The sequence below is a fragment of the Pteronotus mesoamericanus genome, unplaced genomic scaffold (assembly GCF_021234165.1).
Source record: "Pteronotus mesoamericanus isolate MK-2021 breed Mesoamerican mustached bat unplaced genomic scaffold, CSHL_Meso_final contig_164, whole genome shotgun sequence".
NCBI lineage: Eukaryota > Metazoa > Chordata > Mammalia > Chiroptera > Mormoopidae > Pteronotus > Pteronotus mesoamericanus.
Genome location: NW_026555065.1, coordinates 20,228,286 through 20,240,709, shown reverse-complemented (window position 1 = coordinate 20,240,709; position 12,424 = coordinate 20,228,286). Strand labels below are relative to the sequence as shown.

At 41.0% G+C, this 12,424-nt stretch overlaps 1 protein-coding gene and 1 pseudogene across 1 annotated transcript in view; one reads left to right on the top strand and one right to left on the bottom strand.

Annotated features, from left to right (window-relative positions):
• SLC28A2 (solute carrier family 28 member 2) overlaps positions 1 to 12,424 on the top strand; it is a 43,174-nt gene that overhangs the window by 7,169 nt on the left and 23,581 nt on the right. Inside the window, exons 4-8 of the mRNA XM_054564930.1 lie at positions 7,927 to 8,018; positions 9,176 to 9,359; positions 10,816 to 10,957; positions 11,563 to 11,676; positions 12,027 to 12,104. Of these exons, the coding sequence (XP_054420905.1) occupies positions 7,927 to 8,018; positions 9,176 to 9,359; positions 10,816 to 10,957; positions 11,563 to 11,676; positions 12,027 to 12,104 (610 nt within the window). The remainder of the gene's footprint in view (positions 1 to 7,926; positions 8,019 to 9,175; positions 9,360 to 10,815; positions 10,958 to 11,562; positions 11,677 to 12,026; positions 12,105 to 12,424) is intronic.
• Positions 310 to 976, bottom strand: LOC129063849 (SIN3-HDAC complex-associated factor-like; annotated as a pseudogene).

The following is a 12,424-nucleotide window of genomic DNA, read 5'->3' as shown; positions in this document are numbered from 1 at the left end:
CTTAAAGAGTATTTTACAGCAGCATTCAGCCTTTTATTTATGAAATACTCAGCATCTTAAGTGTTATGTACATGTCTAATTTTCTTTTAGTAAGCTAGACACTGACTTTATAGTTTGTGGAACTTGTAAAAGTTGAGGAAAAATAACCCATTCAGAACTATTCTAGAAATTGTCTTTTGGCAGAATAGCAGGTGTCCGAGATTAAAATTAGGATGGCCATTTTGTTGTTGTGTGTGTGTGTGTGTTTTTTTTAAAATTTTTTTTCTGAAATGTAAATCGTTTTTTGTTCCCCTTCCACATAAACCTCAGTCACCACTCCTGAGGGGAGATGGGCAGAGGCCCTGCCCCGTTCCTCCAGCTTCTCAGCAGCTGCCGTTTCATTGCTGCAGGGAGGCTTGAATAGATGTGTGTCAATGAGGACTTCCCCAGAACGGCTTTTACAGATAACCCCACAACATATTTTCTGTCTTTTCCAGTATGTGAGATCTAAAAAGGAAAAAAAAACCTGGCATTCTGTTAGAGCCCAAAGTCATCACCTGACTGTTAACTAAAACAAAGGAGGCTGAGCTGGGGAGGCCCCTGAGGCGGTGCTGTGAGCGTCAGAATTCCTTCTGCAGTTTTCAGATCTGACTGCTTTTTATCCTGTTTCCAGATAGAATTTTCAATTTCTTTGGTTTCAGTGTTGTCTTTAGACTGGGCCCTGCGCTTGCATCTACCACATGATCCCGGTTTTTGTTTGTTTGTTTTTTGTTTTTTAATGCTGCTGGTGATTTCTTCCATCTTTTCACATCAGGACACAGGCATTACGGATACCTCCTGAACGAGTCTCATGCGACCCAAAACAACTCCAGAAGTCCTTTTAATAGCATGTATTGTCAATGAATTGAGAACTTGAGGATATAGCTCTGCAAACACAGCAGCCTTCTGTACTTTGGTACATCTCTGGCTTGTGAAAACCAAACATCTTTTCTTCTGAACAGTAGTCTTCCAAAAGTGGCCATTCCACGTGCAATAACATTCCCAAGGTGTAGAGTGCACGCCAGGCCAACCCCACTTCCAATCACTCCCTTCTCCTCAACTGCATTGTCTAGAAAGACAAGGAACTTCTTCATATACATTTTCTTCTAGGAGTTTTATAGTATCAGGTCTTATGTTTAAGCCTTTGATCCATTTCAAGTTAATTTTTGTGAGTGGTGTAAGACAGGAGACCAATTTCATTGTCGTGCTTGTTTTTAACCAGTGTTCCCAACACTATGTGTTGAAAAACCTATCTTTTCCTTGTTGTGCGTTCTTGGCACCCTTATCTAATATTAGTTGAATGTGTATGTGGGAGTTTAATTCTAACTCTCTATTCTGTTCTGTTGGCCTATGTGTCTTTTTATGCTGTGCCATACTGTTTTTATTACTATAACTTTGTAGTATAGTTTGAAATAAAGACGTATGATACCTCTGGCTTTGTTCTGTTTCTTCAGAACTGTTTTGGCTATTTGGGATCTTTTGTGGTTTTATACATATTTTAGGGGTTTTTTTTCTATTTCTGTGAACAATGCCATTGTAATTTGATGGGGATTGCATTGAATCTATAGATGGCTTTGGGTAGTATGCACATTTTAACAATATTAATTCTTCTGACTCATGAACATGAGTGTCCACTTTATTTTTTAAATGCCTTTCTTCTTTTTATGCCATCCTTCAGATTGATTGAATATTTTTTAAATGATTCTATTTTATCTCCTTTGTTCATTTTTAGCTATAATAATTTCTTTTGATGTATCAGTGCTTGCTTTGGTGTTCATAATACACACCTTCAACTTAGCAAGTCTACCTTCAAGTGATATTGTACCCTTTCATATATCTTATAAGAACCTTATAATAATACATTTCTGTATCTCCCCTTCCAGCCTTTATTTTTTATTATTTATGTCTATTATTTATGTTTATCATTTTACTTCACATGATAAAAACTCCATACTACACTGTTATTATTTTTGTTTAAACACTAAATTATTTTCTCATATGTCCCAACTTAAATGTACCTGTCCCTGCACGAATCCTTGTTTCCCCCTCCTTTATCAGAAGGCCTACTCTCCCTGAGTCTGAAGCCAGCCTCATTACCCACCTTCTTATTCCCATCCTCTTATCCCCTTCTACAGAGTCCTCTTTCCCTACATGTTCCTTACTCCTTCCTCATTAGACCCTTCCCCAATCTGTAAGTGTACTCAAGTTTTTTACTTATAATAAATAGCGAAAAAACAAACAATTCAACCTTACCTCAACCTTCTGATATCTTTTGCTTCATTGTCAAGTTTCTTGGAAAAGTAAGATTTACTTGCAACAGCCTTTTCTCACTTCTCCATTTACGTCTTAGCCCTGTGCAATCCAGTTTTTACCACCCCTGGTCAGCTGAAATTCTCTTACTTAGGTGAACAATGAAAACCGACTTATCGAGTCCCATGTACACATGCTTTCATGGGGAATCTCTGTAGTATGACGCTTCTGACTCTTTCTCCCTTGAAACTAATGTTTTCATTTTAATGACATTACACCTCCCTCACTCTCTTACCTGTCTGGATGTTCCTTGTCATTTTCCAGGGTCTGTCATGTGTCTTTTCTTCTCACTCCTACACTTAATGTCTTGACTCACAAAGCCGTATCTGAAGCCTGCACCTTTATTCTAAGCTTCATCCCTGTATACCTAACCATTTGCCAAAAATATAAACACTTAGACGTCACATATATACTTCAAATTAAACACTGAAACCAAACTCCTGTCAGCATAGGCTTGAGGCTTCCATACTCTGTCAAGCCCTGGGCTGGGTTCTAGGCAGACAAAGCTGAATAAACTCACATCTCCGCCTCCTGTCTGTTTTTCCTCAGGTCTGTTCCTTCTCCTGGATTCTCTATTTAGGTGAACGTTTTCTTCCTGACTGAGTCACACATAGCAGGGACCTCATTGTCATCTCAGTTGCCCTCAGCTTGATGCTAATTCTCTCTCCTAAACTTCTACGCCATTCACTCCTCTTACCAGTCCTCCCCTGCACCTTCAGTCACTTCTGAAATGGACACCGGACCATCTCCAACCCCACTGCCACCAGAGTGACCCTTCCGAAACACACATCCGTTCACATTATTACCTTGCTTAAGTTCTACAGTGACTATCTGCTTCCTACAAGATAGTATCTAAATCCCTAACCAAGGCGTACAATCTGCATGACCTGGCTTCTGTCCTTTTTTACGAGCTTTCGTCCCACCATCCATCTACATGCTCCCTGCTTCCCAGCGATGACAAATCATACTGTTTTTTCAACATGCTAGGCTCACTCAAGCGCGCTTTTCCTCTTAGCTGACTTCTTCCCTTTTCTTACCCTATCAGTTCACCTGTCCTCCCCTTTGTGAAAGCTTCTTTGACATTCACAGGCAGAATTACCTGCTTCTTTTTTCTGCTCTCTTAGCAATCATAAACTTGGAATTCGGGAATGAACCTTCTGAAATTCTAGTCCTACATCTCTAATTAGAAGCCACATGCAGTAACAGAAAGATCTGGGTTTTGAAACCTAACTCTGCTACTTGCTGGCAGGCTCAGTTCCCTTGCTTATAAACTAACCTTGTGGTTTTGGGGAGAATGATTGGTGAGGTCTTGCAATGCCTGGTAAAAAAGGGTGCTTAATAAATAGTATCTGGTTTTTCTTTTCTTCACAGGCAAACTTTAAAAATAAGGGGGCCCATACACGCTCACACGCACTCAGACTCCTGCAATTCTGCTTTACCCAGTCACTCTCCTGTAAACAGCTCTCAAATAGAATCAGTCACCTCTTCACTGCCAAATCTAGCATCTTCTTCTCATTCACCACACTACTTGATTTTCTCCTCATTGAATATCATTGACCTCTCCTCCTTCTTAAAGATCATTTCTCTTTTTCACTTTTCCTCCGAGCTTTCCAATGGCTCCTACTTAGTCTGTTGTGTCTTCTGGCTGCCCCATCAGAGCAGCTGTTCTGACTTCCTGGGAGGATGGCAGTAAGCCTGGTAGGGATGGGTGGGGATGGCAAGATGGGCAGGTGGGTGTGAGCTGTTCCAGGAGGGAGGTGTAGAAGGACCCCTCTGGCCTGTGTTGTATGTCAATGCAATTCCCAAGTGAAGAATTTCAGGCAGCCCTTCCTTGCTGGGAGCTCCTTCTTACAAAGCCCCCCTTTATTTTCTGACTTATTAGGGCCTGCCTAATTTGATAGCTGAAGGAGCTAGAGCTCCTTCTACTCAAATTCCTATTGGAATCATTTTTAAAGCTGTAAATAGGGGCAAATTGTGTTTTCACAGGAAGTCCAGGATGGGCATTAACCGTATACTAGAAAGCAGGAGAAACTTTTCCTAACGACAGAACTAAAGGGCCTGACTCAAAAGGCTATTGAAGGCTTTATGGCTCCTGCTAATGAGAGAGAGCACTTATCTAGGAAGAGATCAGAGACACGGCCTGTCAGAACCCTGCTACCTCTGACTGGGAGAGAATAGAGTTCTGGCAGGACGAAGTTGAGGGTGGGCTGAAGGGCTAGTTAGAAATTCCATCACACAGATCCTTCTTGTCTTTGTGGACCTTTGGCATTGGGTCTCCACTGTTAGTGTGAAGAAGACCTGATGTTTTCTGATATCTGAAATGGACACATCAAGCAGAGACTTGGATACAGTGTGGAGGAAGAGTTTTTTCCAAGACAATACATCCATCACAACTCAGCAATTAAGCACCTGGGCTGATGGCTCTCAGAACTGGTCGTCCCCAGATCCACAGTCCCTCTGCTTCCAATGTAAGTTTTCTGGCTTCTATTGGACAGAATTTTTTCTTGCCTTACCTCGTTTTCCAACTCCTATTTGGCTTCCACTTTGGCTTATTGATAAGCTTGTTGTTTCTCAGACTCTGTCACCATTCTCCATTGGACACTTTTGATAGCTCTTCAGCTCTCCCTGCCCATCCAGTTTTAAACCAGTTGTATATATAACTTTGAATCTGGCAAACTGGTACAAGTACAGTACCCCTTGACCAGCTCTCTTTATGTCATTGTTAAAGTAAAACCCTTGACCCCTTGAAAAGATTCTGGTCATTTCTGCCTTGAGGCCCTCACCCTTTACTCAGGCCATCATTTTGTTCTGGGTTAACTCATTTCTTTTCTTTTAGTTCTTATTTCAAGCTAACGGATTCACCCAGGACAACAATGTCGACAGTCACTGGAGATGGAGTTTTTAGGAAGCTGTCCTAAGGTTTCCTCTCTAATTGAGAAATGATAGTACCCCAGACCCTAGGAGTTTGCACAACTGTCTCCCTTAATCAGGAGAGTTTCCACATCTTGTGGATAGTCCCTGAGAAAATGCATGCACACTCTTGCCACTAGGCCTAACCTATAGTGCCCTCTAATGTAACAGTCAGCAAGCATGACCTACCATCCTTAGCCTTCTCCTTCTCTCTCTGTCACTTGAAGCTGCAGGCAGTAAGCATGCAGATGAGAGGGTTATCGTTAGTCCATAGCTGGAAAGCCTTTCATGCACACACTGGGAGAACTTACCAATGGGCACATACTTTACAACAGGTTATGGGCAAGGTATGAATTTTATCATCTACCAGATAGATTTCTTCTCAGTTAAGCTCCCTATTATAACATGATACTAACACTCAAACTGTACCATTATGTAAAGAGCTTGGTAGTATTAGCAAGCTCCTGGGCTAAGCAGTGTACCTTAGTCTGAATACCTGCTCACATGCCTCTGTGCACTGCTTCTCAACCGCCTTAAAAGGGTGAGAAACCTTTTTTGTCTTTTCACTTGGAATGCCCCTCAAGTCTTTCTTTTTTCTTTTTTTTTTTAATTTTAATTTTTTTAGACCAGAGGTTCAGTTCCAAATTGATATTCTAAGATCAGATTGTTAATGGGTTTTGCAGAAATGTGTGTTCCTAACTGATTTCTGGCAGTACCCACTGAACTTTAGTTCCCAGAAAGTGGTCAAACCTGATTACAAGGTGATGGCAGAAACCTTTTCTAGGCATGTGATTTATATTTACTCTTGGACTAGTGCATGCCACTCATTTTGCAGTGGCCTTGCTGAGCTGGCATTTGACTGGGTATAATTTTACATCAGCTTCATTTAGCATATCAGTTTGGGTTCCAACAGGAAACAGATGGCATACTTAAATTAGGATAGTTAGAAAAGAGTTTATTTACAAAGAGACCATTACAAAGATGTGTGCAAGATATAGTGGAACCACAAGGAAAGACAGTGCAAGAACCCACGGCCAGCATCAGTGAGCCGTTACTACTCCTGGGCCAGAAGGGACAAGATGTAGGAGATAGTAGGAGGGTCAGGTAATGAAGACCACCTCAATACACTGACCTCAGTCTTTTCTTACACTCTGATCCAGTACTGGGTTCCCCGGGTGGAACCCAACTACATAAGCCAGAAGGCATGGGCATGCGCTGGTATAGTCCACAGGTAAGACTCCCTGGGCACAGAGCAAGGTGGAGAGTGGATATGGAGGAGCAAATCAATCTGGCACTCACAAGAAGTATAGGGTTAAAACTAAATTAGTTCCTTGATGTGCTTTGAGAATGATGTTCCAAAGATAATGACGTTCTTTTGGTACGCTGACACTGCTAAGCAATTCTTTTTACTCACTACATTCTCTAGTAAGTATGGAAAGGCAGCAGAGTTCTAGAGCCTAAGGTACCTTCTTGAATTGATTCAGTTAGGTGATGATAAAGATTGTTTTCTTCTTTCTCAGATTACCTATATCTACTAATATATATTTTACTCAGCTAACACAGGGCTGGACTCCCTGCAGAAAGGGAAATAAGGAGGAGGAAAACGAGGAGATGGAGTAGTTTAAAGGAAGATTATGCAGAAGGAAGAGGGAGCATGTTAAATGGGAAAGGCAGCAATGGAGAAAAGAGCCATGGAAATTTGTGAGCCAAGACCCCAACACATTTGGAGTTAGTGGCTGGTTGCAGTCCTGGCTAAAGCTGTCCTGCCTTAGCGTGATGGCCAACTGGGTCTTTCTTGCTGGGCTCACCTTCTTTGGAGCTTTAGCAGTTTAGAAATCAGAGCTTTTTGCTCCTATCACTACAGGATACTAAGAATGGCAGAGACAGGCGAGCCTGGGATCTAGGTAAAGTGCAGCATAGGATGATGGTGAAGAGCTCAGATTCTGAAGCCGGACTGCTGAGTTTATTGTCTTTACTCCTTACAGTTTCCATGAACTTGGGGAAGTTACTTAACTTCTGTTTTCCAGTTTCCACATCTATAAAATGGGAATGGTAACAGTAATTCATTGACTCCTCAAGAATTCTTGGGAGGAGTCAATGAATTACTCTTGGTAAAGTTCTTAGAAAGTGCTCAGCACATAGAGAGGACTAAATAAATGCTTGTTAAATCAAACTTGAATAGTCTCACCTGTTGGGCATCTGCTCTCAGGCCCTGCCCACTCAGGGATTCTTGATGTTTTGCTTCTGGTTGGTCAATGCATATCTGATTGACTGTTCAGTTAGGGGTTTGTGTGGTGTTTAGGAAAGTATGTTCAAAGCTGCCTCTCAGAAGAAAAAGCCCTTTTCTGAACCTGGACACTGAGCAATGCCGGCATCCCTGGGGAACAGGAAGGGAGTAGGTTCTAGAAGTCTCTCCTTGATGTGATTACCTGTCTACCTCTGTGGTAGGATATTACTGAGGATATTGCCAGGCTAGGTTGGGTATGGTTGTTCTGACCTGCTGTCCATTGGCATGGTTCCTCCTGGCCATTTTGGGATTGCCGGAACACTACCTAATGTCCCCCTGGCTGAATAGTTTTCCTTATTGATTAAGAGAAAATTCTTCCTCAGGCCAGGTAGTCTAAGTTCTGGAAGTGATACAAATGGGATGAATTAAATTTTGTATCTTAATTTTTGGGTTCTCATCAGGAGGAGCCTACGACCTTTCACAAGGGCGAGAAGCTTCTGCAAAACACATGCCAGCTTGTTCAAGAAGATCCTGCTGTACCTGTTGTGTTTGGGTGAGGTGTTGAGAATTCCTGGAAGTGAGAGACATAATCAATCAAACTTAAAGAATTAGGAGAGTGACCTTGTGTCAAGACATTTCTAGATGTGATGCACCTTTATTCACAAATTGATCCAGAGGGCTATTTGATGTATAGATCTTAATACTGGCTTTATCGTTGAACTATATTTATTGAGTTGTAGTTCCAGGATAAGTAAAATCTGAGCACAAACTATCTTTCAAAATTGTTGGATGGACTTAAATATTTCAGAGAATCTGGGCTTGTCTCTATTTTAGTGCCTTGTTTCAATGCAAGGCATGGTTTTCACAGTCTTTACAAGAGAATCCTGTAGTTATTTGCTGGTTTGCTAGTAAGATCAATGATATAAAATATTTTTTTAAATACAGCAGACCTCTATTTAAAATATACTTTTCCCCTCTACTTTAAATATTTAAATATTTAAAATATACTTTTCTTATACTCTATTTTAAATATTTAAAAATATTGAAAAAATCAGTGATATATGGGACTTTGATGTCAATATTAGAGGCAGCCGGGATGATGAGAACAAAAATTTTATTTGGGGGCCAGTCAAGGAGCCATGGGGTGAGGCCTGCACGGCTGTCCAGTAAGTCTTAACGTTGTCAGTACATTCTGTCACTTTAAGTGGAATGCGGTATAATGAACCAATTTTACCAGAGGCTGATTGATATAAACAAGAACTAAGCTTCTCATTATAACAAAAGTCATTGTTAGAGGACTTGCTATGCTCCTATTAGTAGCCTTGCTTATGTGGTTTTGCTCAAGAGGAAAGACTGAAATGACTGGAATTATGGAGTTTTAGAAAAGATGACTTTTGGAGTGTCTAATGGTGGATACTGATCAAATCTATTCCAAGAGAAAACAATTTTTATTAGAGTCAATTCAAGGGGGTTCATTAAAGATAAGCGGAAACATGTAGCATTCAAACTAAGTCGGACACTACTTGGGCATCCTCAGGAAGGAAACAGCCGTCTGTCCTGGCCTTGAGAATGCAGCTCAGTTGGGGGCTGGGTGGCAATGGAGCTGGAGGGCTTCTCTTGCTTTAAGTCTGAGACATTCATGACTAGAACTTTATTTGCCTCTGGAGAGCCCTGTCTTGCTGATCCTTACTCCGAACCTTCTCCTTTTAGCTTATGCTGCCTACTTCCTGGCAGCCTGCATCTTGGATTTCCAGCGGGCACTGGCCTTGTTCGTCCTCACCTGTTTGGTGCTCTTGGTCCTGGTTCACCGCTTTCTGAAATCGTTCTTCATTAAAAAATTAATGAGATGTGTGAAGCCCTTTGAAAACTCCTGTCTGAAGCGTTGGACGAAATGGTGAGTTAAGAGAAGACTCTTGATACCCCTGACCCTACTCGTCTGAAGCCCCAGTCTGCTTCTCTTTTTCTCCTGAGGCAGTTCTTGAGCTGTCTCTCAGACACTCACCTATGTTTTTCAAAATCAATGCTCAGAGAACAAATAGAAATGAGCCTCTGAGCACTGGACTTTATTTTCTTGTAGCTTTGTGTATCAACATTGCTGGGGGACAAGATGGGTTATGTTTCAGAGAAGAGTTTCTGTTTATTGTCAGGCTTTGCAACAGAAGTAAGGAAAACTGTACTCTTCTGCGATGAAGTAATAAAAATAAAGAGGCTTGCAGCTGCATTAAGCTATCAAATTGATTTGGTGGTCATAGCTGTCTCCCTTAGTTCCCTGATAGTTTTTATGCTGTTTTACTTCTAATCCCCCAGACTTCTGCACCCATTGGTGTCTTTTACAATTCCTTAGAGTGTGACCAGCAGACTTACTGTTGAGGGACTACTGAACTGGGTTCTACAGCAGCCACAGCTTATCTAACCAGCTATATAGCATGAGCATGTCCTTTGACCACAGGCCTGGAGTGACAGAATAACTTTCAAACTCTCTATAGAGTTCCTCTTTTCTGCCTGTTCTCCAACAGATGCAAAGATAATGGGTGTTAAGAATGTTTGCAACAGCAATTATTTGGAGAAATGCATGGGCCCACAACCTACATTTTGGATCATTGATTTATATGACATGGAGGAGACAATGCTAAAATGACACTATTTATTAGCAGGATAGATTCTGGAAGCCAGGTTTTATTCACTTTAAGTGAGAAGAGTCCAAGTAAGAACAGCTCCAAAATTCAACCCTGATTTATAATGCATTTTTGTCATTGTTGTGCCTGAGGTATCTCAATGGACAATGTGCTCTTTCTGTTTTGCTTTCTTTTCATGTGTGCTCTCCTTTATAATTCTTTTTAAATGACTCCACACTCAGATGTTAGGAATCCAGTCTCTGTATTTATCAAGGATGTTTGGTACATCAAGGGACCATAGACCATAGTGGTTGATTTGCGGTTTAGCCCTTACTCTTGCCCTTGGAGTGGTTGGAAATTGGGTGAGGATAAATGGGGACCATGCATACATTTCCTCCTTTTAAAAATATTTTGGTTATTTGGTGTTTAAGTGCAAACTTAAAGAATGAGTCTTTATATCACATCTTACTGATATTGAAGCTTGAGGAAGGGAGGTCATGTGATTCACATCCTCATGGTGGACTCTTTCAATTTCATTCTGTGAGTAAAAGAATTGAAGAGAGAGCTGCTAGATAGGAAACCACTAAATGAATATTTCTCAAGATAGGTCTTTATGTCTAATCTGTTGAGTTTTTTCACTTACCTTTGGGGTTAACTTTATTTTTTAGAGGTAAGATTAATTATTTGTTATTCATTTACTGAGTTGATGACATGGTATTGACATTCTCTCTTCAGGGTGTTCGCTGGAGTCTGCTTGGTTGGCCTTATCCTGTGGCTGGCTCTAGACACAGCCAAGAGGCCAGAGCAGCTGATGTCCCTTGCAGGAATCTTCATGATCATCCTCATCCTCTTTGCTTGCTCCAAACACCACAGTGCAGTGAGTTTGGGGTATGCAGGGTGGGCCAAGGGCTATATATTACTGATTACAAAGTGGATGTGTCAAATGTTGATTACAAAGGCATAAAATTAAGTTCTTTGCAATCTCTGGAATTTGCTTTTTTGATGCTTTTACTCCTAAGAGAAGTTTTAAAGTTCTCAAAGGCCCTAGACCACTTATTTTCATACAGTTAAGTTATAATCTATTAGTGAGCCTTGGTATTAAATTTGTGGATCTAGGCCAGTGTAAAAGAAAGAACAAAAGAAAAAAAAGTATAGAAAGAGAATACAATAGAAAATCAGACTGCATTGTGCATAGTAATATTAAAGTGTTGGATTATGATACTTTTATTTGTATGTATGTATGTATGCATGTGTGTCATCTAATCTGTAAACACAGATTTAAAAATCACATGGATATACATGGCTCTTTACATGTTACTGCCTTGTTTCCTCCTGTTCGTACTCCATCTTACCCCATATTTCCTGTTAATGTCCTAGGTTAGTTTCACACTGAGTATATGTACCCATGTTTAAAACTCCATCCAGGTAATGGACAAGTAGGATTTAGAACTCACATTGAAAGAATGTTCTTATTGGTCCCAGGTGTCCTGGAGAGCAGTGCTTTGGGGCCTGGGTCTTCAGTTTGTCTTTGGGATCTTGGTCATCAGAACTGATCCTGGATTTAATGCATTTCAATGGCTGGGAAACCAGATTCAGGTATGAGGAGTCAAATGAGAGGGCTCTGCCCTTTTAGAACCCTAGAGAAAGGAGATTTGGGGGAAGCATGCAGAGACTGGGCTGTCTGGTTGATGATGGTGGTGGCAGATCTGGTGGGAAAGAAAGAGTATCCTGGGGTACCACTAATCATATGAACAAAAAGAACTGAACTGCTGAGTCCTCTGTCATTCAGTGAGCAGTCCTTGGGGATATGGCCTGTCCCCAGGTTGTCAAACGGAGGCCAACTTCAGTAATAGGAGTAGGACGTAATCATGCATGAGGCTGACCTCATATTCCTCTATATCCTCCTGGGCTTCATTATTGTTCTCTCTCTCTCTCTTTTTTTACAGATTTTCCTGAACTACACTGTGGCTGGCTCCAGTTTTGTCTTTGGGGATATACTGGTCAAGGATGTCTTTGCATTTCAGGTCATATCTGTTTTGTAGGCATGAATGAGGGTCAGTGTGGGGAGAGATGTAAAGCAGAGGCTGCAAATGTATGTCCAAGAGATCAGCCAGTCTATTTACCAATTTGAGCCCAAGAAGAGTATTTGATCCCATCAGTAGAAGGAACAGCATCAATCTCTTGCCTTTTGATTATTACCATACTGAAAGTGGAATAAAATAGGAGTTGGGAAGAAAGGCTCAGAAAAACATCTCCTTGTGGCTTAGTACTAATGGGATAATAGATATGTGATACATTTAAAATTTATTCCTGAAGGAGCTTGTGTAGAAATATCCATTGAGTA